This window comes from Myotis nattereri, assembly GCF_964212035.1.
Source record: "Myotis nattereri genome assembly, chromosome: 16".
Lineage (NCBI taxonomy): Eukaryota > Metazoa > Chordata > Mammalia > Chiroptera > Vespertilionidae > Myotis > Myotis nattereri.
This window is the reverse complement of record NC_138091.1, coordinates 20,769,236-20,794,403: the sequence shown is the minus strand read 5'-3', so window position 1 is coordinate 20,794,403 and position 25,168 is coordinate 20,769,236. Positions and strand designations below refer to the sequence as shown.

The following is a 25,168-nucleotide window of genomic DNA, read 5'->3' as shown; positions in this document are numbered from 1 at the left end:
CCCCTCTGCCCAGCCCCCTAGAAGCTCTGGGTGCAGCCAGGATCCCAGACTTGAGGAGACAGACCTGGGCTCAGACTCAACCCCTCATTCTCACCTCTTCTTGATCCTGGATAAGTCATTGCGCCTGTCAGGCCTGGCTCTCTCCTGCCTGCACAGTGGGTTATGGAGCAAGAGCTTCTTAGGGCTGTTCAGGCTCCTGTGGGGGAGGAGCTGTAAAGTAGGAGGAGGACAGTCACATGTAGGTCGTGCCTCCAACCTCTTTTCCTTCCTGTTGTCACCTCCTCTGTGTCTGCTTTTCTTCTAATCCCACCCAAGATCATCACATCTAGAGAGTGTGTGTGTGTGTGTGTGTGTGTGTGTGTGTGTGTGTGTGTAGATGCCAGTGCCCGCTTTCTGGATCCCAGAAGAAAACGGCCCCCACATAGGGAGAAACAGGCAGGAGCTGCCCAGTGTGTCAGGATTTCTAATTTCCAGACCAACTCTGTGGGAGGTGGGAGCCTTGGCCTGGAAGGCCTGAGCATTCCTGAACTCTGGACTCTGAATGTCATGTACCCTGGCCAATCCCTGCTTGACTACGGGCTTCAGTTTCCCAATTATCCAGTGAGGGTGTGACCCAGAACTGCTTAAATGTGAGCTCAGTATAAAGGGAGCCCAGTTCTCTCCGCCCTGGTGGGTTGTGAACAGAGGCGCGCCTCTGTGGTTCCAAATCTGGGCTCCTTTTCAGACAAATACTGGCCAATGCCTGGCTAGGCTGGCAAACGCCCACCGTCTCCCCCATGCCATCTCCAGGTCTGTACACGATTTCACCAGCACAGCCTTTTCCAGAGCCCTGAGGAAACCTGGGGCACCTAGGACCCCACCTTTGAGGACACAGCTGGGTTTATCTCAGGCTCTGCATTCTGGCCGTCTCTGATCCTGGGCAAGGCATGGACCTCTCGGGTCACCGGTTCCCTCCTCAGTGACTCCCCATGGTCTGCACCTTCCTCGTGTGGTGTGAATGTGTGCCCTCCCCGTAAGTGTGGGTGTCAGTAGTGACTCCATAGAAGACGGCAAAGGGATCCAATGCCCATGATTTGGTTACAAAATGTCGGTGCCTAGCCCAGCCAGAGTGGTTCAGGTGTCGTCCTGTGCACTGGAAGGTTGCTGGTTTGATTCTTTGTCAGGGCACACACCTAGATTGTGGTTTTTCTCCCCCAGCAGGGTGTGTACAGGAGGCAACCAATCAATGCTTCTCTCTCACATTGGTCTTTCTCTCTCTCTCTCTCTCTCTCTCTCTCTCTCTCTCTCTCTCTCTCTCAATAAATTTTTAAAAAGTTTTTTAAAAACTCACTGCCTATGCACTTGCTCACTCTGACCTGTGTTCTCTCTGTGACTCTCAAAGGACAAAGCAGCCAGTCTTGTCAAGCACTGGATAGTGAGCACTGTGGAAGGAAAGCAATCCCAGTTTGGGGATTTATCTAACAAGACTGAAACATAGATGTGTGTGTGTGTAATATGATAAAGGTAGGTTATCCACAGAAACTGGTGGCTTACTGGATGGTTATGGATGAGGGGGAGCTAGTAGTGCCAAGGCTGATACCTAAAGTCCAAGAGTAATTTCATTGGTTACTCTGAAAGACCATCACTTAACATTTAAAAGAATTATTATTATACAGTATTTCAAATAGATAAAATAGAAAGATACAATAAAGTTCCTTATTTATGTCTTTGTACTGTATGTGCATATATATAATATTTTTGCTCATGTGTTTTATATTGTACTAGAGGCCCAGTGCATGAATTCACGCATGGGTGGGGTCCGGCTGGCCTGGCCCCAATTGGGTGGATCAGGGCTGAGCCTGTTGGGAGGAGAAGATGGCAGGAGGTTGGCAGGCCTGCCCTGATCGGGGCAATCAGAGCTAGGCCAGCTGGGGGAAAGGGCCTCAGTCGATTGGCTGGTGGGCCTGCCCCCGATTAGGGTTGGGGGGGCGATTGGGGGTGGGGCTGGACATGGGGAGGGGCTGTGGGTGGTGGGCCAGCTTGCCCCACCCCTGAATGAGGTAAGGGGTGCCAAGCAGGGCCAGCAGCCTGGGGAGGGGCCATGGGTGGTTGCCCCTGATGGGGTGGGGGGGCCAATCTGAAGTGGGTCCAGGCAGTGGGAGAGTCTACAGGAGGTTGGCCAACCAACCCCACCCCCTATTGGGGTGGGGGATGCAATCAGGGGCAGGCCAGCGGGGGATGGGGGGGTAGGGGGTGCTGTGGGTCTATCGTGGTGGGGTGGGCTGATCGAGGTCAGGGCTGGCCCAGGGAAAGGGAGGGGGAGTTTAGCCTTAGGCCTGCTCTTGATCAGGGTAGAAGAGTCTGATCAGGGGCAGGTAGGCAGTGGGGAGGGGCCATGGGAGGAGCTGCAAGGTTAGCCAGCAGGCCCCACCCCCTGATCGGCCAGTTAGCTGGCCACAGTGAGCGTCATAGCAACCGGTTGTTATGGTCATTATGATCATGGTCGCTGGCTTTTTATATATACTGTATAGATAATTACAGTTCAGTTGCATGCCCACTCCAAATTACTGTCAAATACACTCTGCTGTGCTCTTCGGCTGATACAAAAAGGAGACAAACATAGAGCCTGATATCAGTTCTAAATTGTACAAATGCCTTTCTCCCCCACTAGGTTCCTCATTCTGTGTTAACATTTAGTCATTCTGCAGGAATCCCAGGCTTGACTCTCCTACTCCTAGATGATTTCATCTATTTCTATAACTTCACTTATCAACTCTGATCCAGGCTTTGTCTTACCTCTCATTCTACTATTCATTTGGATATCTCTTGAAAACATGCCCAAAAGGATCAGAGCCATGTTCCCTATTTTCATTAAAGGCTCAACCTTATTTTTTTTTTCAGCAGCTCAAGGTTAAAACCTAGAACTCATCATCCTCTTACTTACAACTTTCATACAAATTGCCACCTTCTGTTGTTCCCCTTTCCACATTGCCTTGGCTTCTAGCTCCTTTATCTATATGTTCCCTGTTTGTTTAGCTTGCTCTAAATTCGTTAGAGCTCTTTAGATCCTTTAGAGCTGCTTAATTAAACTCCTGATCTCACCACCCTTTTCTGCTCCCTTACTTGTCTCTATCCAATCTTATTTCAAGGCAAACTGTCATCATTGCTTCACGTAGAGCTGTTGTCATCTATCATCTATGTATCTATGTGTCTACCATCTATCATCTGTCTACTTATCTATTTATCTGAATAATGTCACAAATACCCCTAGGATCACCATGCAATATTTAGTAATAACTTACATCTAACTACATTGTAGACTTTTATTTGCATTTAATGGTATAAACATACATATCGATTCTTATGGTTATTGTACAGAATACAGTATGGAGGTCAAATTCTTTTGTCTGTATTAAAACAGAAATAATGTCAGACTGACAGAGCAGGTTGGTGGAAAGGAATTCTTCTAAGAGTTACATCCTCAGCTCTTTTTGTATAACATCCTCGTGGCAGTTAATATTTTACTATGGGAAATATTTGAAATATCTCATACCATTTGGGTTTTTTGTTTACCCACGACAGGAAAATTAATCTTGTTGTATTCATTATTTAAACATAATATTGCATTTGTTTATTAATTCAATACAAATTAATCAACTAATGGCTATATGTCAGCATTAAGTGCTGAAGCTACAGCAGAACAAAACCGAGCCCCAATCCTCCTCTTCCCCTGGGGAGAGAAAGACCAGAAATTCACGTAATATTTTCATTGGCCAACTTTGAAAATTCCCTAAATGAAATATCTTCATTCTCTCCATAATTTGGTCATTCATTCACACAGATTCATATGCATTTGTAATCAAATTCTTTTTGGTTAAAAAAAAAAAGGGATAATTGGTCTAGTTCTCATCCTTGGTATTTTAGAGGCATAGAAAGCATTAAAAGATGAATAACACTGTCTTCTAACATTTATGGACAATTCTTGGCAATGTGAATGAGCTATAAGAGATAATTTTATATTTTTACTGGCAGATTAAAATAGTAGAAAATAAAACAAAGTGCATACTGTTCCAAGACACAGCCAATCTACCCCTTCAAAATGTTGTCCTGTTTGGGAATATGATATTTAAGGACAATCATTTATATCTTATTCATATTTTGAGAAAAATTTTATAATTTTCTCATGAACAGAATCAAATCATAGGTAGTGGAATTTCTTAGTGGTTACTTGGTGACCTGCTGGGTTCACTACCTCTATTTGGGGACTATCACCTCCATAACCAGGGCTGGCCATCCAGAATTAAAGCTCATCTTTTCGTTCTGGAGAAGCAAGGCCACCTAATTCTCAATACTTCTCTTTTTCCTTCACTTATTTGGCACCCTGATTTTTTTCAGTGTAGCTTTATTTAATTTTTTACGTAATTAAATCAACACTTTATTATATGAATTGAATTAGAATATTTATTACTTTTGAATGCAATAACTATTGAGTCTCATTTGAGGGAGAGTCATCTGCTCTTTAGAAACAGTCTAGTTTGCTTCACAATACAGCAAGAACAAGAATGCTTCCCCAGGTCAGTGTATTTAAAGATTTCCTGGATGGGTAAGTAGCATCTAGTATGATTATGCCTTGTCATTGGCACATTACATTTCAGAGGCTGATATTTTTTCATTTGTTCATCCCACTTTCCGCCAAGAATTATTGGATATAGTTTCTATGACCAAGATTATGAAAGGTAGAGTGATGTATTAAGACCTGCTCTCAGAAAGTGGCAAGCCAAGTGGAGATGGTTAAACATAATAGCCCAATAAACATTGGCAATTTGATGAATGGTTTATATTCTTCAAATAAAAAACGATCACTGTACTCACATCCTGAGAGTGGCAGGCAGATGTTACTAAATGTGCATGTGGAAGCTGAGCTTCATGCCTTTTCTACTTTACTCTGAGAGACAAGACAGTAGCTGGGACATGAACCCAATATTCCAGTGCTGTAACTCTGCCAAAGGACAACAGTGTGTTCAAGGTGACAATGTCAATAAGATGAATCGTGAATTGTTACAAATATTGGAGAAGAATAATCTTTGGCTGGAAAGAGCAAAGGTGGCTTCTTGAAGAGTGAGGACATTGGGGATGGGTTGTCAAGTGCATTTTAATTGGTGACTACAGTGTCCAATACGACCTCACATCGGTTACGTGGAGATTCTCTTGTTGACGAGTTTCCCCAGGGCAGCCTTCATATCCCGATTTCTCAGACTGTAGATGAAAGGATTTAACGTTGGAGTCACTGCCATGTACATCACAGTTATCACAGCATCCTTTAGACTGTAGCTAGACAGAGGGCGGAAATACATGCCCATGACTGTCCCATAATACAAAGAAACAACTGTGAGGTGGGAGCCACAGGTGGAGAAGGCTTTGCGCACACCCCTGGTGGATGGAACATGTACTAATAAGACTGTGGAAAAGACCCAAACATAGGAGATGATGATGCACAGCAATGGCACAGAGAAAACACCAACCCCAAGGTACATCATCTTCACATTAAAGTGGATGTCAGAGCAGGACAGCTTGAGCAAAGGGGTAATGTCACAGTAGAAGTTGGCTACTTCCTGGTTTCCACAGAAGGACAGGCGAGCTGTGAGCAGAGTGTGGGGGAGGGCATTAACATTTCCAACCACCCAAGACCCAACAACTAGCATGATACAAGTTCGTGAGCTCATAATCGTTGTGTAATGAAGTGGCCGGCTGATGGCCACAGCACGATCATATGCCATTGCAGCCAGGATATAGCTATCTGTGTTACCCAAAGCAATCATGAAATACATCTGTGTCAGGCATCCCCCAAAGGAGATGGTTTTGGTGCTCAAGAGATGGTTGGTTAGCATCTTCGGGATGGTTACAGAGGAGAAGAAGATGTCAACAGAAGAGAGGTTAGCAAGGAGAAAATACATGGGGTGGTGAAGGCGAATGTCGGAGCAAATGGCCAAGATGATGAGCAGGTTTCCAATCAGTGTGATGGGGTAAATGAGCAGGAAGAGGATGAAGAAGAAATCTTCCTGTTCCTTCTGACCGCTAACTCCCAGGAGGATGAAATCCAGGGTAGAGGATTGATTATCTTCCCTCATGGCTCTTTTATAAGATTGGGGAGAGAAATCCAGAATTTTAGTGAAGTTACTGTGTACTAGTATAATGATCTTCCTTACCCACCAGTTTTGCTTCCATGATAAGTCATCTCTGCAACTGAGTTTACTAAATCCAGAGAAAGCCAGTATTTTGGGAAAATATCCTTGTTGATCAGTGGGACTAATTGACATTTAGGCCTGGACACTCATGTATAAGAAGTGAGCAATTTTTGAGTCAGAATTGCCCAACCTCGCCCATCCCAGTGCCACTACCAAACCGTATAGGATTTAATCAATTAACAAGTACTTAATTCTCACATTGCGTGAACTAGATACTTTGTTAGGCTTATGGAAAAATAAAAAATATGTGGAATGCAATCTATCAATCTATTTATTCAACCTGTAAGACATAGTCTCTGCTCTCAGGTACCTTACAACTTAATGGAGAAGCCAGAATCACATGGCAATTTTATTAAATATGATTTGGAAATGACAGCGTTTTGGAGTCTTTGGCTAAATACACCAACGCAAAAGGTGTGATAATGCAAGGACCAGCCTGGAAATTAGAAATTGTTCCGGTGACCAAAGTCATAGTGATCCCAGGCCCAGGGAGTAAAAGGTATTTGCACTGACACTGAAAGATTATAAATCACAAGGACCACAGAGTTATGATCTAGGAAAAACAAGCCTAGTAAATTTCCTCCCCAAGATTCCCATTTTCAAATAAGACTTTCACCACCTCCTTTGATAAGTTTTACCTTTTTGTAAACTCTCTAATTAGGTCATTGCAAAGCTTTTCTCTTTGGTCTTCTCTTTTTTTTATTTCTTGTGGTGACTCATCCAATTCTATAGTCACTTCGAGGACAGCATAGTAAACTCTCAGATCTGTATCTGTCCCTTTGATGTCTCTCTACCATATTTTTACATTCAGTCATTCTGCCATCATGTCTGTCCAAACCCTCTACTTTGCACATCCAACCTAAGTATTTTGCAGGCTGTTTTTCAGGCGTGGAACCATACTTGGTGTTTTTTGTTTTTTTAATCACTCCCAGAGAGTTCGTTGTGAAATATTGTTCATTTTATGAACCAATAAGTTTGAGCTTAATATTTCTAGAGTTAAATCAGGGTTTATTTCTTTGGTTCCCCACATGTGGGATGCTCACAGGAACACACACCCAGTTTCTCCTTCACTTCTACATCTGATCTTGTTGATTATTTAAAAGAAACCCCACATAATTTAACTTTTCTAGCTACTGTCTCAGAGCTTTAGCTTAGATAATCAGCATTTTCTACCTGAAATACTGTAATGTTTCCTTAGCTTATTATTGACTATAGATCCCCTCCTCTTTGATCCACTTGTACTCTGAGGCATACTAACTATGGCAGAGGCTTGTCCAAACCCACGTTGTTCTCTTCCGGAATACACAAGTAGACTAGATTTCCCAGGCTCTCTTGCACTGAGGTGAGGCCATGTGACTGAGTTTTCAACTGCCAGTTCATCCATGTGTTCCATTCCTGGGTTTCCTCCATACTTGTTTTCCCCTTGTGCATGCTAGATAGAATGGCCAAGGGCTGAATAGGATGGTGGAGTCACATGGTGAAATGAGCTTGTGTCTCTGGTTCTCCGCATACCAGAGCCACCCACCACCAAAGATACCCACTGGGGCTGTTGCATAGGAGGGACATACCTTTTATTCTGTTTAAACAATTATACAGTTTGAGATCATTTATTAACTTTAGCATTTATTATCTTATATTGTACTATTTAATATCCTTTTCCCAGGGTGTCCTGAATAATTCACTAATTTTTCCAAAAAGAACTCTACTCAATAATTCATTAAAATATTCTTCTCAACATGTGTGAGTTATGTGCTAGGCACAGGGGATGCAGATCTAAATATATTTTCCCCAAATATAATGAACCTAAAATTTCCAGATTGTCTATCTCCGAACCTAAAAGAATTTGGAATTATTCCCTGAAATGCCTTTTTTTTTTTTTTTATCTTTGCACAGAATCATAATATCTTAGGGTTGAGAGGGTTCAATAAAGCCAAAGGGCTCAGAGAGCATGGCTAATTCCTTTGGCGTGGAAGTATATGATTTTTAGGAGTGTGATTCTTGGCAATATGGCAAACTAAGCTGATGTGGACAGAGCCCATTCCAAGTAAAGTACATAGAAATTCTAAATAAATTTAAAAATAATGAAATATACACATAACCAAATCTGAAAGAAAGAAATGTGAATACATAGGTATGAGAAATAAAAAGAATGTTCAGCAAGCCAGAGCTGATTCTGTTATGGCTCCTTGAGGTTTCCAACTATTAACAAGGCCCTAAAGGCTTATAATTTCTCTTCGGTACAGGAGATATGCCTACAGAGCTACATGAAGTAGTGAGCTAATTTGAGTCCTCTGTGTAAAACATGCAAGTCCTGCCCTATTTTTAAAATAACACTAGATTTTTTTTTTTGCTGTGTTAGAATTGGAAAGTACAAAAGAACAAAATTCACAGAAAATATGATTGTTCACAAAGAAAACCCAAGATAATGTCTATATTAAGTCAATAATTCCCAAGAAAGACAAGTGTCATATGATTTCACTCATATGTGAAATCTAGTGAACAAAATAAACTAACAAGCAAAATAGTAACAGACTCATAGATAGAGAGCAGGCTGACAGATGTCGGTGTATCGGGGGGAGCTAGGTAGGGAGTAAGGTGGAAGAATTGAGTGGGGGACGGGGCGGGGGGGGGGAAGAATTCCCAAGGGAGTCTCTAGAGATACCAGCAAGTTTGTTTCATGTAGACCAATATTAGAAACAATCAACACTGTTTGTATACTTAAATAATAATAAATCAGAAAATACAATTTTTATAAAGACTCCTCACAACAGCAATAGAAAATACTAAGGAATTTAGAAATAATTCTAACAAAAGAGGTCCAACTGGTTTCAAAAATTACAAAATTTTACTGAAGGACAAAAAAATAAAACAATACCTAAAAAATGAAGAGATAAGCAATGTTAATGGCAAGACTCAATGTGGTAAAATTGTCAGTTCTCTTCCAATTAATCTATGAGTTGGATGCAATCTCAATCAAAATATTACCAGTTTCGCCAAAACCGGTTTGGCTCAGTGGATAGAGCATCGGCTTGCGGACTGAAAGGTCCCAGGTTTGATTCCGGTCAAGGGCATGTACCTGGGTTGTGGGCACTTCCCCAGTAGGAGATGTGCAGGAGGCAGCTGATCAATGTTTCTCTTTCATCGATGTTTCTAACTCTCTATCTCTCTCTCTTCCTCTCTGTAAAAAATCAATAAAATATATTTAAAAAAATAAAAAAATAAATAAATAAAAATATTACCAGTTTCTTTTAAACATGAAATTTAACATGCAGAAGAATGAGGAGCCATAAAGAGCTAAGACAGGTTAAAATAAGGAGGGAATAATGGTCCCATTAGGACTCAAGATGATTTGCTATGGAAATTCAAACAGTGGAGTAGTGCTGACATTGGGAATGAAAAATAGACCTATTAACAGACTATAGAGTCAGACCCAGATCAAGCATTTATTAGCAGCAGGCATATGACATTGTTTGGTTTAGAAATGGGGAGGGAAAGGAGGAACTGACCATGCAGTTAAGAGTGTTGGAACAATGGGATACCTACCTATGAAAAATAATCTTTAAAGGACCATTTTTGAAAAGCAAAACTTCAAAAAATTTAGAGGAACATGTAAGCATATAAAATCAAGACATTGTTCTCCTTACACTTATGCAATGTTATATGTCAATTATATCTCAATTACACTGAAAAAATTTTAGAGTACAATATGTTTATGATACAAGAAATGTAATTAATTCCTTAAACCAGCACAAAACACACAAAACATAAGAAAAAAATCCTACACTTTGACTACTTTAAATGAAATTGAAAACATTTATAAGAAAAAGACACTATAGAGAAATGGGAAAGATAAGTCTTGGCCTAGAAAATGGTGTCTGCTAAACACATAATCAATAAAGCACTAGTATTCAGAATACATATGAGTCTCACACACTGCTAAGAAGGGGACCAAAAATGCAGTAGGAAATAATGGGCAAAAGTTTAAATAGACAAGTCAGGAGAGGAAAAGGGTATGGTCAAGAAACAAAAGAAAAATGTGAAATTAAAACAAAACAAGGAATAATGGAGAAAACACGCACAAGTGGGAAATTAGCCTAGAAAAGAAGTTTGTGGTCATACTGTGGGGAATTTTTAGTATGGATTTGATTCCTTGCATACGAAAAATTAAGATAGTGAATATAAATTGAACTACACTTTTTTTTTTTTTGGTAATAGAAATATGCAACCTTTGTTTAATACAAACTTAGATATTTGGCAATATAAAATGACTGATGAGTAAGCCAGCATTTGAATGACAATCTGGTGCAAGGGCAATCATAAGTTGATTAAAAAGAGAGTTAATAAATGTAAGAAAAATCTGCACCAGATAAGAAGTGGTTGATATAATCAATATGAGAACTAAACACACAGGGAAACAGAAGTTTCTGAGCACAGGGACCTCATGTTCTGCTGTGCCATCATGGGAGAGGTGATTTCTGTGGAAAGATTGAGGAGAGAGGTGAAAGGACCATATGCCTGTAGGGAGAGGCGCCAGGAGAAGCATCAGCATGAATGCTAGAGACAGAATGAGAGCCCTGAGTTCACTGGAATTAACCAAAGTCCAGGTAGTGGCGAGCCACTGAAATCCTTTTTCCTGGAAAGTATTTGTGCTCTGAGTGTGACAGTGCTGAGGATAGGTTTTCAGGGACACAGAGGCCAAATACTTCCCCTTGGCATCATGGGTAACATAAACACACACACACACACACACACACACACACACACACACACACACCATTCCTTCAGGAGGCGGGGAGCTCAGGATTGAAATACCCAAATCAAAACTACCTCTTCCTCATCCTGTTTTTATGAATGAGCCCCCAAAGTAACCATTTTGAGGTGGGAAGGGTCTCTCTCTCTCTCTCTCTCTCTCTCTCTCTCTCTCTCTCTCTCTCTCTTCCTTAGTCTTTCTTGAGACCTTGGGTTCTGGAGCCAAAGTGTGAGTCTTAGTTTTGCCATTCCTTCTCTGTGTAACTTCAGGCAATTCAATTCACCAATTTTTTCATCTGACAACAACAACAACAAAAAGACAAAACAATTCTACTCACCTCTTGGAGGTGTTGTAAGGGTCAAGGGGGACAATATATGTAGTGCGGTTGCTGGCTACCTATCTTTTGATGTCACTGTTTTCTGCTGTCCACAGGCCCTACCTAGAGAGTAGCTCAGATGCTCTCAAAAAGGGCCCTGGTCCTGTGGCCTTCACTCCTCTCCCACAGACGGAAGTTTACAGCCGGCTGGTCCAGCACCTGTTACCGTTCCGTTTTGGAGGCTGGGTGTGGAGCAGGAGTCCTCTGTCCCTGAGGCAGAAGAGATAAGACTTGGATGGTTTAGAAGGGGAGCCCCAGGTTTTCTGACCATGGAGCAGAAGGGGTGGCCACAGCTGTCCTGGATGGAGCCTGAAGATGAGTTTCCTCCTCTTGGCAGCAGGATGGCTCATAGGATAGAGAAAACTGTGAATTATGCACCAGGTTATAAAGTCTCTTGAAACAGGTCTCCCATGTTCATTCAAGCCATAGTTAGAGTAATTGTTGAGACTCATTAAACACTCCTACAGCTGTGCCCTGAGGGGACATCTGGCTCTCAAGAGTAATCTTTCCCAGAGTTCTTCTAAAGGAAGAAGGGGCAATGGTTTTTTTGAGATAGTATGTCTCCAGGGTCCATGCACTAGGCTGACCAATTCTAACCTCTTTGTTGGAATATGGGCCCCTGTCCTCTGCTGTTCAGGACAAACTTGGAACCATCCCTTGGGATACAAGGACTGTGGTACAACTGAGGTCCTGACCTTTATTTCAAGCCTTCCTGGTATAAAATGTGCAAAGAAGAAGAATTATATTTCACCTTTGTTTATGATTTGTCTTGAGAAGTGTTATGGGCAAGGGACCTATTTACTAGTAAACTTTCTTTGTTCCAGTATTTTGATAGCAGGTCTCCAAATTTTTTAGATTTGTAGAGATGCCAAGGGCCTATTACCTAGCTCGCTTTGTGTATGTATCACTTTATGACAGCCCTGACTGATGCTCGCTGTGCTGTGACTTAGGCCCTCCTCTGTAGAGGACCACGGTAAAGCCTGTGAGCGCTGGTTGGGTTTCAGTCCAGGCTCTGCAGCTGACTGGCTGTAACCGAGTTTGGACAGTATGTGCTCACTCATCTTTATAATGGGAATAACAACTGCAGTAGCAACAACATCTTCAAAAAGTTGTTCTGAGGATCAAATGGATTAATATATGAAAAGTTCTGAAACCAGAGCCTGGTACATAGTTAGCACTTAGAATAGCAGAAATGTGTAACTATTTTGCTACCTCTTTATTATATATGAACAAAATGATGTTTTAACTCTAAACATTGCAAATATTTCCGTGTGAGTGACTACACGGAAAGACTTTTAAAGAAGATTAAAATTTGACCATGCATCCATGGGGGCTTGTCCTGGGGGATGGGAGTGGCTGGGGAGGGGGCCATGGGGGAAAAAGGAGACATATGTAATACTTTAAACAAAAATTATTTTTCCATATTCTTAAGACATTTAAAATAAGAGAGGATCAGACAGAAGAAAATTTAGATGAAAATGAAATTGATATAGAAACAGCAGATAGAAGTGAATAAGAAACATAAAAATAATTTTAACTGCTTTTAAGGCAGAATTGACATTTCAGGAAAAAAAAGTTAATAATGTTCAGGGCAGAATTCTGAAACCGTCTTAGTCTATTTGGGCTTATATAAAAAAATACCACAGACTAGGTAGCTTATGAACAACAGAAATTTATTTTTCATGGTTCTGGAGGCTTGAGAAATCCAGAATCATGGTGCAGGCTTCGTGGTTCCTGTGTCCTCTCTTGGCAGATGCAGGGAGAGACCTCTGTAGGATCTCTCTTACAAGAGCACTAATCTTAATTGTGAGGCCCCACCTCCTAATACCATCACACTGGGCATTAAGATTTGACCATATGAATTGAGATGGGAGGACACAAACATTCAGACCATGTTAATTTTATGTTGCTATTATTTAACCGAATTGTAGCATGCCTCTGTGGTCCATTCAGAAAAAAAAGGAGTTAGAGTTGTAGATTCTAATGATCGGACATTGTGTTGTTGCTACACAATGAGGGGCAAGGAAGACTACGTGTCTGAAACTATGTCTTGAGTGAATGTAGCATTTCCTCACTCAATAGCAAAGATTAGCAGGAATCACACATACCAACACACACACACACACACACACACACACACACACACAACAACAACAACAACAACAAAAACAAAAACAAACAAACAAAACCCACCCACCAAAGCAACGCTATTGAGGACTCCGACTCCCAGGAATGAAACTGTGGGTAACATCAGTAAATGAAGACCAATGCCAATTATTTGACACTCTCGTCAGAGATCTAAGCATTAGATATGTGGTCATCCCTTTCTTAGCTCCTATGTTGTGGAAATACCACCTTTTCTTTTTGTTACCCAACCGAGAGGGTGTAACTTCTTTCTGCAGTTTACATCTCGGGTCACTTCAGTTTCTTTCTTTTGCCACCTTTATTCCTTTGCAGGACACAATTATGCATGTAATTTCCTATGTTAAGTATTCTTGGTTTAAACATGTCTAGTCCAGTGTAATTATGTATAATCATTGTCATATTACATTTCCAAGACTAATATTTTCATACATTCATTCTGTTTTCTACCAATATTCATTGGATGCACTTATTTGACCAAGATTATAAAAAGTAAAGAGATATGTTAAGACAGCTCATGTTAAGTGGCTTTTAAGCATAGTAGAGGTGAGAACATAATAGTACAATCAAAATAACAATTGAATAATGATTTATACCCTTCAGCATGAACTATTGTGACCTCATACCTTATGACAGTGGTGAGGCAGACAATTAGTATTCTTAAAATATAGATAGAGACACTTAGCCTCCGTCTTTTCGCAACTCTACTTTGATAGTGACATAGCTGAGGCATGAATCCAATATTTGTGCTGCAACCCTGCCAAGGGACAATAATGTGTACAAAGTGATAAATTCAATAAGATGTATCATAAATTGTTACAAGATTTCAGAGAATTCCTTTTCCCCACCTTTTTGTATTCTGTTCCATTGTTCTTTTTTTCTAATTTATCTTTATTGTCAAAAGTATTACAGATGTCCTCCCTTCCCCCCTCCCACCCCATTTCCCTTTTCTCCCCACTCCCGTCCCCTCTCCAGGCCTTTACCCACTGTTGTCTGTGTCCATCGGTTATGCATATATGCATATAAGGCCTTTGGCTGATCTCTTCCCTCCTCCCCTTCTCTCTGAGAATCCTCAGTCTGTTGCATGCTTCCAAGTCTCTGGGTCTATTTTGTTTGCCAAATTATTTTGTTTATTAAATTCCACATACACGTAAGATCATGTGATACTTGTCTATCTCTGACTGGCTTATTTCACTTAACACAATACTCTCAGGAGAGGAGAATTTCTAACTAGAAAGATCAAAGGCAGTTTCTTAGAGGGGAAGACATTGGAGATGGATTTCCAGGTGCCTCCTAATGGTAACTACAGTCTCCAATACGACCTCACATCGGTTACGTGGAGATTCTCTTGCTGACGAGTTTCCCCAGGGCAGCCTTCATGTCCCGATTTCTCAGACTGTAGATGAAAGGATTTAACATTGGAGTCACTGTCATGTACATCACAGTTATCACAGCATCCTTTAGACTGTAGCTAGTCAGAGGGCGGAAATACATGCCCATGACTGTCCCATAATACAAAGAAACAACTGTGAGGTGGGAACCACAGGTGGAGAAGGCTTTGCGCACACCCCTGGTGGATGGAACATGTACTAGTAAGACTGTGGAAAAGACCCAAACATAGGAGATGATGATGCACAGCAATGGCACAGAGAAAACACCAACCCCAAGGTACATCATCTTCACATTAAAGTGGATGTCAGAGCAGGACAGCTTGAGCAAAGGTACAATGTCACAGTAGAAGTTGGCCACTTCCTGGTTTCCACAGAAGGACAGGCGAGCTGTGAGCAGAGTGTGGGGGAGGGCATTAGTGTTTCCAACCACCCAAGACCCAACAACTAACAGGATACAAGTTCGTGGGCTCATAATCATTGTGTAATGAAGTGGCCGGCTGATGGCCACAGCACGATCATATGCCATTGCAGCCAGGATATAGCTATCTGTGTTAGCCAAGGCAATCATGAAATACATCTGTGTCAGGCATCCCCCAAAGGAGATGGTTTTGGTGCTCAAGAGATGGTTGGCTAGCATCTTCGGGATGGTTACAGAGGAGAAGAAGATGTCGACAAAGGAGAGGTTAGCAAGGAGAAAATACATGGGGTGGTGAAGGCGAATGTCGGAGCAAATGGCCAAGATGATGAGCAGGTTTCCAATCAGTGTGATGGGGTAAATGAGCAGGAAGAGGATGAAGAAGAAATCTTCCTGTTCCTGCTGGCCGCTAACTCCCAGGAGGATGAAATCCAGGGTAGAAGATTGATTATCTTCCTTCATGGCTCTTTTATTAAGAAAAGAAGAAAAATCAGAATTATTAGTGAAGTTACTGTTATAATATCTTTTTTACTCACCACCTTTAATTACCTGTGTTTATGCTTGGGTATACTACATCCAGGGATAACCACCAATTCTTGGGGAAAAATTTCCTCTTCATCAGTTGGACTAATTGTCAGATAGCCATTGACATTTATGCCTAAGAAGTTAGCAATGTGAATCAAAGGGACCATCCCCCCCAATCCCAGCACCATCTCTCAAGCACATTGGATTTAATCATTTAACAGATACTCAAATTTCATATTGGAAGTGCTAGCTTCTTGGTTAGGTCTCATGGCAAAATTATGAACATGTGAAAAGTACATTTTGTTTTATCCATTTTTTTCAACAAAAGTGACATAGTCTTTGCTCTCAGCGGCAAGGCAGCCTTCACACGCTAATTTTGCTATGCATCATAAGAAAAGGACAGCATTTGGGAATATTTGAAGAAAGCACTTCAGTACAGTGTGTGTCATACAAAGAGGAACCTGGACAATTAGAAATTGTTCCAGCGAACAATATCGGGGTGATCTCAGAGTCCAGGTGGCATCAGGTGTCTACACTTGTGTTAAAAGATTTTAAATCAGAAAGACAACTGGGAAAAGGCCTAGCAAAGCAAGCTAGTAAATTCCATTATCAAATGTATTTTTGCTATCTCTTTGATCAGTTTTATCTCTTTTCCAACCCCTGAAATATATATAAGAAAAATGTTTTTCTCTTTGGTTTTTCCTTCCTTTGCTTTATTTATTTGTTTGTTTGTTTGTTTGTTTGTTTGTTTATTTATTTTTAATTTACTTTTTTGATGACTCATGCAACTCTATAGTGGCTTCTGCTACTCCTTCACAGACTCTTAAGAACAGGTTTGACCTGTAGACTTGATATCCCTTTCCTATATTTCCACATTTCTCATGCTGTTAATATGTCAAACCAACTCCATCCTCTGCACAGCCAATCTAATTGGTTTTGCAAGCCTTTTTAAGGAGGAAAACCATATCTTATTTATTTGTACTCCTCCGGAGAGATTATTGTGGAATATTGTTCATTTTATGCACCAGTAAGTTTGCACTTGATATTTCTTCAGTCGCACCTAGGTTTATTTTACAGGCTCCCCAGATGTGAAGTACTCACAGGCACAGTCATCCAGTTATCCCTCACTTCCACACCTGATCTTGGTAACTCTTCATTTAAAATAATTCTTACATAGTTCAAATTTTGTACCTATTGTTTCAGTGCTTTAACTTAGACCATCATAATTTTCTACTTAAAAAATATTGTACTAATACCCTAGCTGGTTTGGCTCAGTGGGTAGAATGTTGGCCTGTGGAACAAAGGGTCCCAGGTTCTACTCTGGTCAAGGCCACATACCACAGTTACAGGCTCCTCCCTGGCCCGGGCTCTGGTCTGGGCTCATGCAAGAGTCAATCAAGCAATGCGTTTCTCTCACATCGATGTTTCTCTCTGTCTTTCCCTCTCTCTTCCACTCTCCCTAAACATCAATGGGAAAATATCCTCGGGTGAGGATTAACAAAAACAAACAAACAACACAAATATGTATATTGTAATGTTCCCTTCTCTGCTTGATTATAGATTCCTTCCTCTTTTGAGTCTCTGGCACTTGTGACCATCATACTTGTGGCAGAGACTATTAGCTGCTCATCCAGGTCTAGGCTGTGCACTTCTTGGTCGCTCAACTAGAGTTTGCTTCCCAGCTTCCCTTGCATTGAAGTGTGGACTTGTGACTGAGTTCTAGCCAATGCATCCGTGTGCTCCCGTTCTGGACTTCCTCCAAATTCTCTTTCCTCTTGGGCCAGTTGCTTACAAATGGCCAGGAGGCTGAATAGGGTGGTGGTGTCACATGGTGGAAAGAGTCTGTGTCTCTAGTTTTCCACATCCAGCAGAGCCACCATCCACCAAGAAGACACCCACTGGGACTGTAACATAGGAGATCAATAAATTGTGCTCCATTTAAACTATTACATATTTCATGACCAATTTGTTCCTGTGGTCCAGGATATCCTAAGTAATTCACTGGCTTTTCTAAAGAACCTCTACTCAGTTATTAATGAGATATAAAATTAACTAAATCACCAATTCTATTGGATGCATGTAAACGATCTGCTCGGGTGGGTTGGTGGGAAGATGCCGACTGATTCTCCAAATGTGATGTGCTTTCTCATGTCTGCACCTGAAGGAGTTCCGTTTTCTCTCTTGGAATGCCCTCTCCTAGCTCCACACAGAGTCACAATACGTCAGAGTTAGAAGGGTTTAGTAGGTGGGAGGGCTGAGACTATGACTAGGTGAGAAGGTATTGAAGCGTGTAAGATTTTGGAGGAGTGCTCTCAGTAATATGGCAGTTTAAGCTGCTGTTGAAACATGCCTTGTTTGTATTAAAGAAATCCTAGATAACACACAAATGGTCAAAACAAACAAACGAAACAAAACAAAACCCTGTGGCCAAGCTTTAAGGGAAAAAGCAAAAGAATACCTAGGCATGAGAAACAAAAAGAAACCCAGAGCAAAGGTTGTAAGCAACAACTGTTGCTTGGGTTGCCCTAATGGCATCTTCAACCAGGAATTAAGCTCCAAGGGCCAGAGTCTAGGGCAGTGATGGCGAACCTATGACACGCGTGTCAGAGGTGACACGCGAACTCATTTTTTTGGTTGATTTTTCTTTGTTAAATGGCATTTAAATATATAAGATACATATCAAAAATATAAGTCTTTGTTTTACTATGGTTGCAAATATCAAAAAATTTCTATCTGTGACACGGCACCAGAGTTAAGTTAGGGTTTTTCAAAATGCTGACACGCCGAGCTCAAAAGGTTCGCCATCACTGGCCTAGGGTGTTAGTGCCTCTTTGGTACAGGAAATGTAGCCACAGATCCGTAGGAAGTAGAAGCATAACTTGAGCTCCCCGCTTACAACACTTGAACTGTGACTTATTTGGGAAAAGAGCACTACAAAATTTTTTTTTTTTTTTTTGCCATGTAGCAATTGAAAAGGAAAGAGCAAAATAGAGCAAATTCAAAGAAATCATGATTGTCTACAGTGAAAATTTAAGGCAATCTATAGGTAAGCTAATAGAATTCAGGGAGTTTGTTGGATATAAATCAATAATAAAAGCAATACACCTCTATTGTTAAGTAACAATAAATTAGAAATTATAATTTTAAAAATTCCCCATTCACAACAGCAAGAGAAATTTTAATAATTCTACCAAAAGAACTTCAAGACTGGTAATAGAAATATACAACCTTCTAATATAAATAAGCATAGGTATTTGGGCATATAGTGTACGTTAAATGAGTGGTCAGTAAAACACTATTTTAAAAGATAATCTGGTGCAAGGACAACCACCTGTAATAAAACGATAAAGAACTAAAAGTGTAAGAAAGAACAGCATTGGAAAAGAAGTAGTTGGTATAATCAATGCGGAGACTGAACAGGAACCAGAGCAGAGAGGTTTCTGAGCACAGGGAGTGAGGACAGAGATCCTCAGTGCACGATGTCAAGGGTCACAGTGTCATTCCAGGGAGGAAGGATTTCTGCAGAAACCCTGGAGAACGGGGTAAAGAACCACAGGCCCGCAGGGGGAGAGCCAGGAGATGCATCAGCGTGAATGCTAGAGGCAGAGGCAGAGCACCTGGAGAGTGTGCTGTGCGATAGCCCTCACTGAGTGTGCCGATGCTGAGGGCAGATTGGAAGGGACAGAAGAGCCAAGTGCACTTCCTTGTCATCTGGGGCAGCAAACGAGCCAGAGGGAATCACTGAGGGCTGCGACTCCTGATAGTTCAGCTCATTCATCAGTGCTTTGACAATGAAATAACATAATTTCTGGAAGAGGACTATTAGCAAGCACCCTTGACTGTGGGAGCAGAGGGCGGGGGGCGGGGGGCTTGTGGCTCCTCTCTAAGATAATGCACTTATGCGCGCGTGCCATCTACCCCCCACCCCCCCACACACAGTTACTTCAGGTGGTGGAGAGAGATGACCGTCCTCACCCTATTTTCTTAGACAACTCCCAAGGAGGAGCTTTTCAGGAGGGGAGGATTCATATTCTCTCTCTCCCTCCCTCCCTTCCTTCCTTTCTCACTCTCTCCGTCCTTTTATCCATCCAACTGTGAGAACATGGGTTCTGGAGCCGGGATTTGAGATTTGAGTCCTAATTTTGCAACTATCACTCTATGTGACTCTAGGCAATTCAGTTCATCATTTTTCATCTGATAAATATGACAAAATAATTCTACTCACCTCTTGAGGGTTTGTGAGGTTAAAGGAGAGAACGTACGGAGTGCACTTACTGGCTATCCCTTGATGTCACTGTCATAGAAACTCCATTCTCCAGTGTCCACAGCCTCTACCTGGGAGCCCCTTAGATGCTGTCAAAAAGCCTCTTGGTCCTGCAGTCTTTACTTCTCCTCCACAAATGGGGAGTTTACAGCCAGCTGTCTAGCACCTGTCAGCATTCCTCTTGGGTAGCAGGCATGCTGGAGAAAGTTCCGGTAGCAGGCTTGGAGCTTGGGTCCTTTGATCCTGTGGCAAAGGAGATAAGACTAGGACAGTTTGGAAAGAGGAGCCCCAAGTTTCCCAACCCCACGTTAGGGTGGAGCAGCAGAGGGCCTGTCCTGGATAGAGCCTAACGGTATGGATTCCAGTTTCCTCCTTAAAGAACCGAGGTGGTCACAGCATAGAGGAAATTTGGAATTATTCACCAGGTTATAAAGCCTCGTGAAACATGATTCCCACAGGTCTTTATTCTGGCCACAGTTAGTGTAATTGTTGAAGCTCATTATGTACTTCTATAGCTGTCCCCTGAGGGCACACGGTGCTTCTCAAGAGTAATAGTTTCCGGAGTTATTTTCTAGAAGGAAGAATAGGCAAGAGAACCAAGGTGTGTGTCTCCAGGGTTCAGGCTCTGGGCTGACCTATTCAAGCCTTTTTGTTGGCATGTGGACCACTCTCCTCTGCTGTTTGGCACAAACTGGAACCACCCTTGGGATACAAGGACTGTGGAGCAATTTTGCTCCTGGTCATGCTTGCAGTCTACACTGAAGCCTGAGTAGTGTTACGTGTGGCAAAGAAAAATAACTTTATATCGTCTTCCTTAGGATTCTACCTGATAAGTTTAGCTACAGGTTACTTGGGACACCCTAGAACTCTGTGTCTCATCCACTCCTCATTGGCCAACTCCCTGCATGCCATCCTATAGGTGATGAATCCTGTGCAGATGGCTTGTGAGCATGTGCAAAAAGCCAGCCCAATTCTGCAAGATTTCACACATTTTAGGGCATCACCTAAGGAAAACAAACAGGATACCCTCAGCTCCTGACCTGACTTGGCAGGACTGAGAGAAAGCATAGAATCTTACGAATTCACTCCCCACAATGGAACCAGAAGCATGGAGTGGGTGTATCCCTAGAAAATGTCTGAGAGAGCTTTCGAGTTGCTAGGGGACTGAGTGATGAATGTGTTTCTCTCCCAAAGCCAGTCAGTAAAAAACTGGAGGAAGTGACTGCGTTTTCAAATGTGAAGACAGCAACTCAAGAGTTCAAGAATACAAAAACTAAGAAGGCATGATACCACCAAAGGAACACAATAAGTTTCTAGTAATTGACCCCAGAGAAAGGGAGATCTAGGAATTTCCTGACAAAGAATTCAAAATAATTATTTAAAGACACTCAGCCCGCTACAAGAGATAACAGATAAAAAGCAAAATCAGGAACATAATACAAAAGCAAAACAGGTTCAACAAAGAGAGAGAACTCATAGAAAAGAACAAAACAGAAATTCCAGCGCTCAGGAATACAAAGAATGAAATGAAAAATGGACCAGACTTGACTTATAACAGATGCTTTAGGGAGTTGAAAAAAAAGGATGTGAATTTGTATAGCAGCTGTAAAGAACAAAGATGGCTTCTTGAAGAGGGAGGACATTAGGGATGGATTTCCAAGTGCCTCCTAATTGGTGACTACAGTCTCCAATATGACCTCTCATTGGTTATGAGAAGATTCTCTTGCTGAAGAGTTTCCTCAGGGCAGCCTTCATGTCTTGATTTCTCTGACTGTAGGTGAAAGGAGTTAACATTAGGGTCACTGCCATGTACATCACAGTTATCACAGCACCTGCTGAGGGTGAAATCCATGCACATGACTATCTCATAAAATTAAGAAATGACTTTAGGGTGGGAGCCACAGGTAAAGAAGGCTCTGAGCACACCCTTCCTGGATGGAACACCTAAGACCCGTGGAAAACACCCCAACATATGAGATGATGATGCACAGCAATGGCACAGAGAAAACACCAATCCCGAGGTACATCATCTTCACATTAAAGTGAATGTCAGAACAGGACAGCTCGAACAAAGAGGCAATGTCACCAGAAGTTGGCCACTTCCTAGTTGTCACAGAAGGGCAGAGTGTGGGAAAAGGCATTGATGGTTCCAACCACCCAAGTCCCAGTAACTAGCAACACAAGACCATGTATGTGTTCATAATCTTTGTGTAATGAAGTGGCCAGCTGATGGCCACAGCATGATCACATGCCATTGCAGCCAGGATATAGCTATCTGTGTTAGCCAAGGCAATCATGAAATACATCTGTGTCAGGCATCCCCCAAAGGAGATGGTCTTGGTGCTCAAGAGATGGTTGGCTAGCATCTTCGGGATGGTTACAGAGGAGAAGAAGATGTCGACAAAGGAGAGGTTAGCAAGGAGAAAATACATGGGGTGGTGAAGGCGAATGTCGGAGCAAATGGCCAAGATGATGAGCAGGTTTCCAATCAGTGTGATGGGGTAAATGAGCAGGAAGAGGATGAAGAAGAAATTATCCTGTTGCTGCTGGCCGCTAACTCCCAGAAGGATGAAATCCAGGGTAGAGGATCTATTATCTTCTCTCATGGACCTTTCAGCCGGCAACGGGAGAAAACTGCAGTTTTAGTGAAGTTGCTGTGTGTAATGATCCTTCTAAACCGCCTCTTTGACTCCCTCACTTGTTGTGTCTATTTCTGGGTTTACTAAACCCAGACATAGGATATATATTGAGAGGGGGAATTCTATTGCTCAGTAGGACTCATTGACAGTTCGCCCTGGACATTCATGTCTAAAATATAAGCAATCTTGAATAAGTGGTGCCAATCCTTCCCAAACCCTGCAACATCACCCAGAAATGTAGGGTTTATTCCTCTAACAAATAATTAAAATTTATATTTTATGTGCTAAAAGCTTTGGTAGACTTCATTGAAAAATCATAAATATGTGGAAAATAAAGTTTATTTACCCATTTATTTATATATGGCATAGTCTCTGGTCTCAAGGACCTCACATCTTAATTAAGAAGTCAGAATCACATGCTAACTTTAGTACACAAGAAAAGGAAAGAACAGTATTTTGGAGTCTTTGAAAAACACTCCAGTGCAAATAATGATCAGTGAGCACTCTAAACACTGATCATACTCAGGATGAGCCCAGAGCCAGCGGGTAACAAGTGTCTAAACTGGCATCAGAAGAGTGTAAATCACAAAGACCATTGGGATTAGGTCATAGCAAAGCAAGATCAGTGAATGTACTTCCCTGATCTCCTATTTTTGAAAGGTTTTTCAAAATCCTTTGATAGGTTTTTATCTTTATTTCATATTCTCAAATATATGTAATCATAATGTTTTTCTCTTCACCCTTCTCCTACCTTTCTTTATTATTTCCTTTGGTGGCTCATCCAATGTCATCATGGTTTCAATGGCTGCTCAGTAGAATCTCATGTCTATATCTGTGGGCTTAATTTCTTTTTCCCATATTTCCACATTCAGCCATCCTGTAAACATGTCTGAACAGAGCTCATACTCTGTGCATCTAGCATAAATAAATTGCAAAATTTTTGAGGATAAGAACCATATCTTGTTTCTTTTGAAAAATATTAAAAATATTAATATGAAATATTTTTCAGTCTATGCACCAGTTAGTTTGCAGTCAATACTTCTTGAAGTACATCCAGGTTTGTTTTATGGGTTCCTCACATGTGGGATTCTCACAGGCCCACTCACCCAGTTTATTCCACACCTCTGCATCTGATCTTGTTCGTTCTTCATCTATGTACATAAAACCCTAAGCAACCAGTCGACTGGTTGACCTGTTGACCATTTGACCAGTCACTATGATGTGCACTGACCACCAGGGGTCAGATGCTCAACACAGGAGCTGCCCCGTGGTGGTCAGTGTGCTCCCACAGTAGGAGCGCCACTCAGCTGATTGAGGGACACCAGACACTAGGCTCACAACAGGCGAGCGCAGCTGTGGAGGCGGGAGCCTCTCCTGCCTCCGTTGTTGCAGCAGTTTTACTGAGCAGTGGTGGCAGGCACAGCAGGGCAGGGATGAGTGGCCCAGCTCGGGCTCTTCCCCTGTCGCCTGCCTCTTCGCACACTATTTATCCCTCAGGGGATGTCAGACTGCTGGTTTTGGCCCCATCTGGTGTGTCGGACTGCCGATTTCGTCCCAATCCAGTGAGGGAAACCAGCGGTCCGACATTCCCTAAGGGGTCCCGGATTGCGAGAGGGCACAGGCCAGGCTGAAGGACCCCACTGGTGCATGGGTGCATGGGGCCTCTAGTTTAAAATAATTCACATTCAACAAAATCCAATACCCTTTTTTGATAAAAACTCTTAGCAAAGTGGGAATAGAGGGATCATACCTTAATATAATAAAAGCCACATATGACAAACCTATAGCCAACATCATACTCAATGGGCAAAAACTAAAACCATTTCTCTTAAGAACAGGAATAAGACAGGGATGTCCACTTTCACCACTCTTGTTCAACATAGTACTGGAAGACCTAGCCATAGTGATCAGACAAGAAGGAAAAATGAAAGGCATCCAAATTAGAAAGGAGGAAATGAAATTGTCATTATTTGCAGATGACATGATATTGTACATAGAAAACCCTAAAGACGCCACCAAAAACTACTATGGACCTGGAGAGTATTATGCTAAGAGAAATAAGCCAGTCAGAGAAAGATGAGTATCACATTATCTCACTCATATGTGGAATCTAATGAACAAAATAAACTGATAAACAAAATAGATCCAGAGACATAGAAGGAGCATGAAAAAACCTGTTGAACCTCAGAAGGAAGGCAGGGGAGAGTGGGTGAGTGGGAAAAGATCAACCAAAGAACTTGTATGCATGTATGCATAACCCATGGACACAGACAATAAGGTGGTTGAAAACCTGGGGCAGGGGGTAAGGGGGGGGCTATAAGAGATCAAGGAGGGATAAAGGGGGACATACGTAATACTTTTTTAACTATAAAGATTTTAAAAATAATAATAAAAAACAAAAGCAAATAAAATAAAATAACTCACACATAACTTTTCTAATCA

At 41.7% G+C, this 25,168-nt stretch overlaps 2 protein-coding genes and 2 pseudogenes across 4 annotated transcripts in view; all 4 read right to left on the bottom strand.

Moving 5' to 3' along the window:
* LOC308531825 (phosphofurin acidic cluster sorting protein 2-like) overlaps positions 1-25,168 on the bottom strand; it is a 185,539-nt pseudogene that overhangs the window by 136,760 nt on the left and 23,611 nt on the right. The gene's annotated exons all lie outside the window — the stretch shown is intronic.
* Positions 5,172-6,107, bottom strand: LOC308532539 (olfactory receptor 1A1; the record flags this gene model as incomplete). The annotated part of the gene is made up of 1 exon (XM_081110067.1): positions 5,172-6,107. One exon carries the CDS (start codon positions 6,105-6,107, stop codon positions 5,172-5,174), a length of 936 nt encoding a protein of 311 aa, XP_080966193.1.
* On the bottom strand, positions 14,825-15,760 carry LOC308532068 (olfactory receptor 1A1-like; the record flags this gene model as incomplete). Its single annotated transcript, XM_081109285.1, has 1 exon — positions 14,825-15,760. The coding sequence occupies one exon, from the start codon at positions 15,758-15,760 to the stop codon at positions 14,825-14,827; it is 936 nt and encodes a 311-aa protein (XP_080965411.1).
* Positions 21,795-22,693, bottom strand: LOC308531732 (olfactory receptor 1A1-like; annotated as a pseudogene). Its single transcript has one exon. The product of its transcript is annotated as an olfactory receptor 1A1-like (transcript).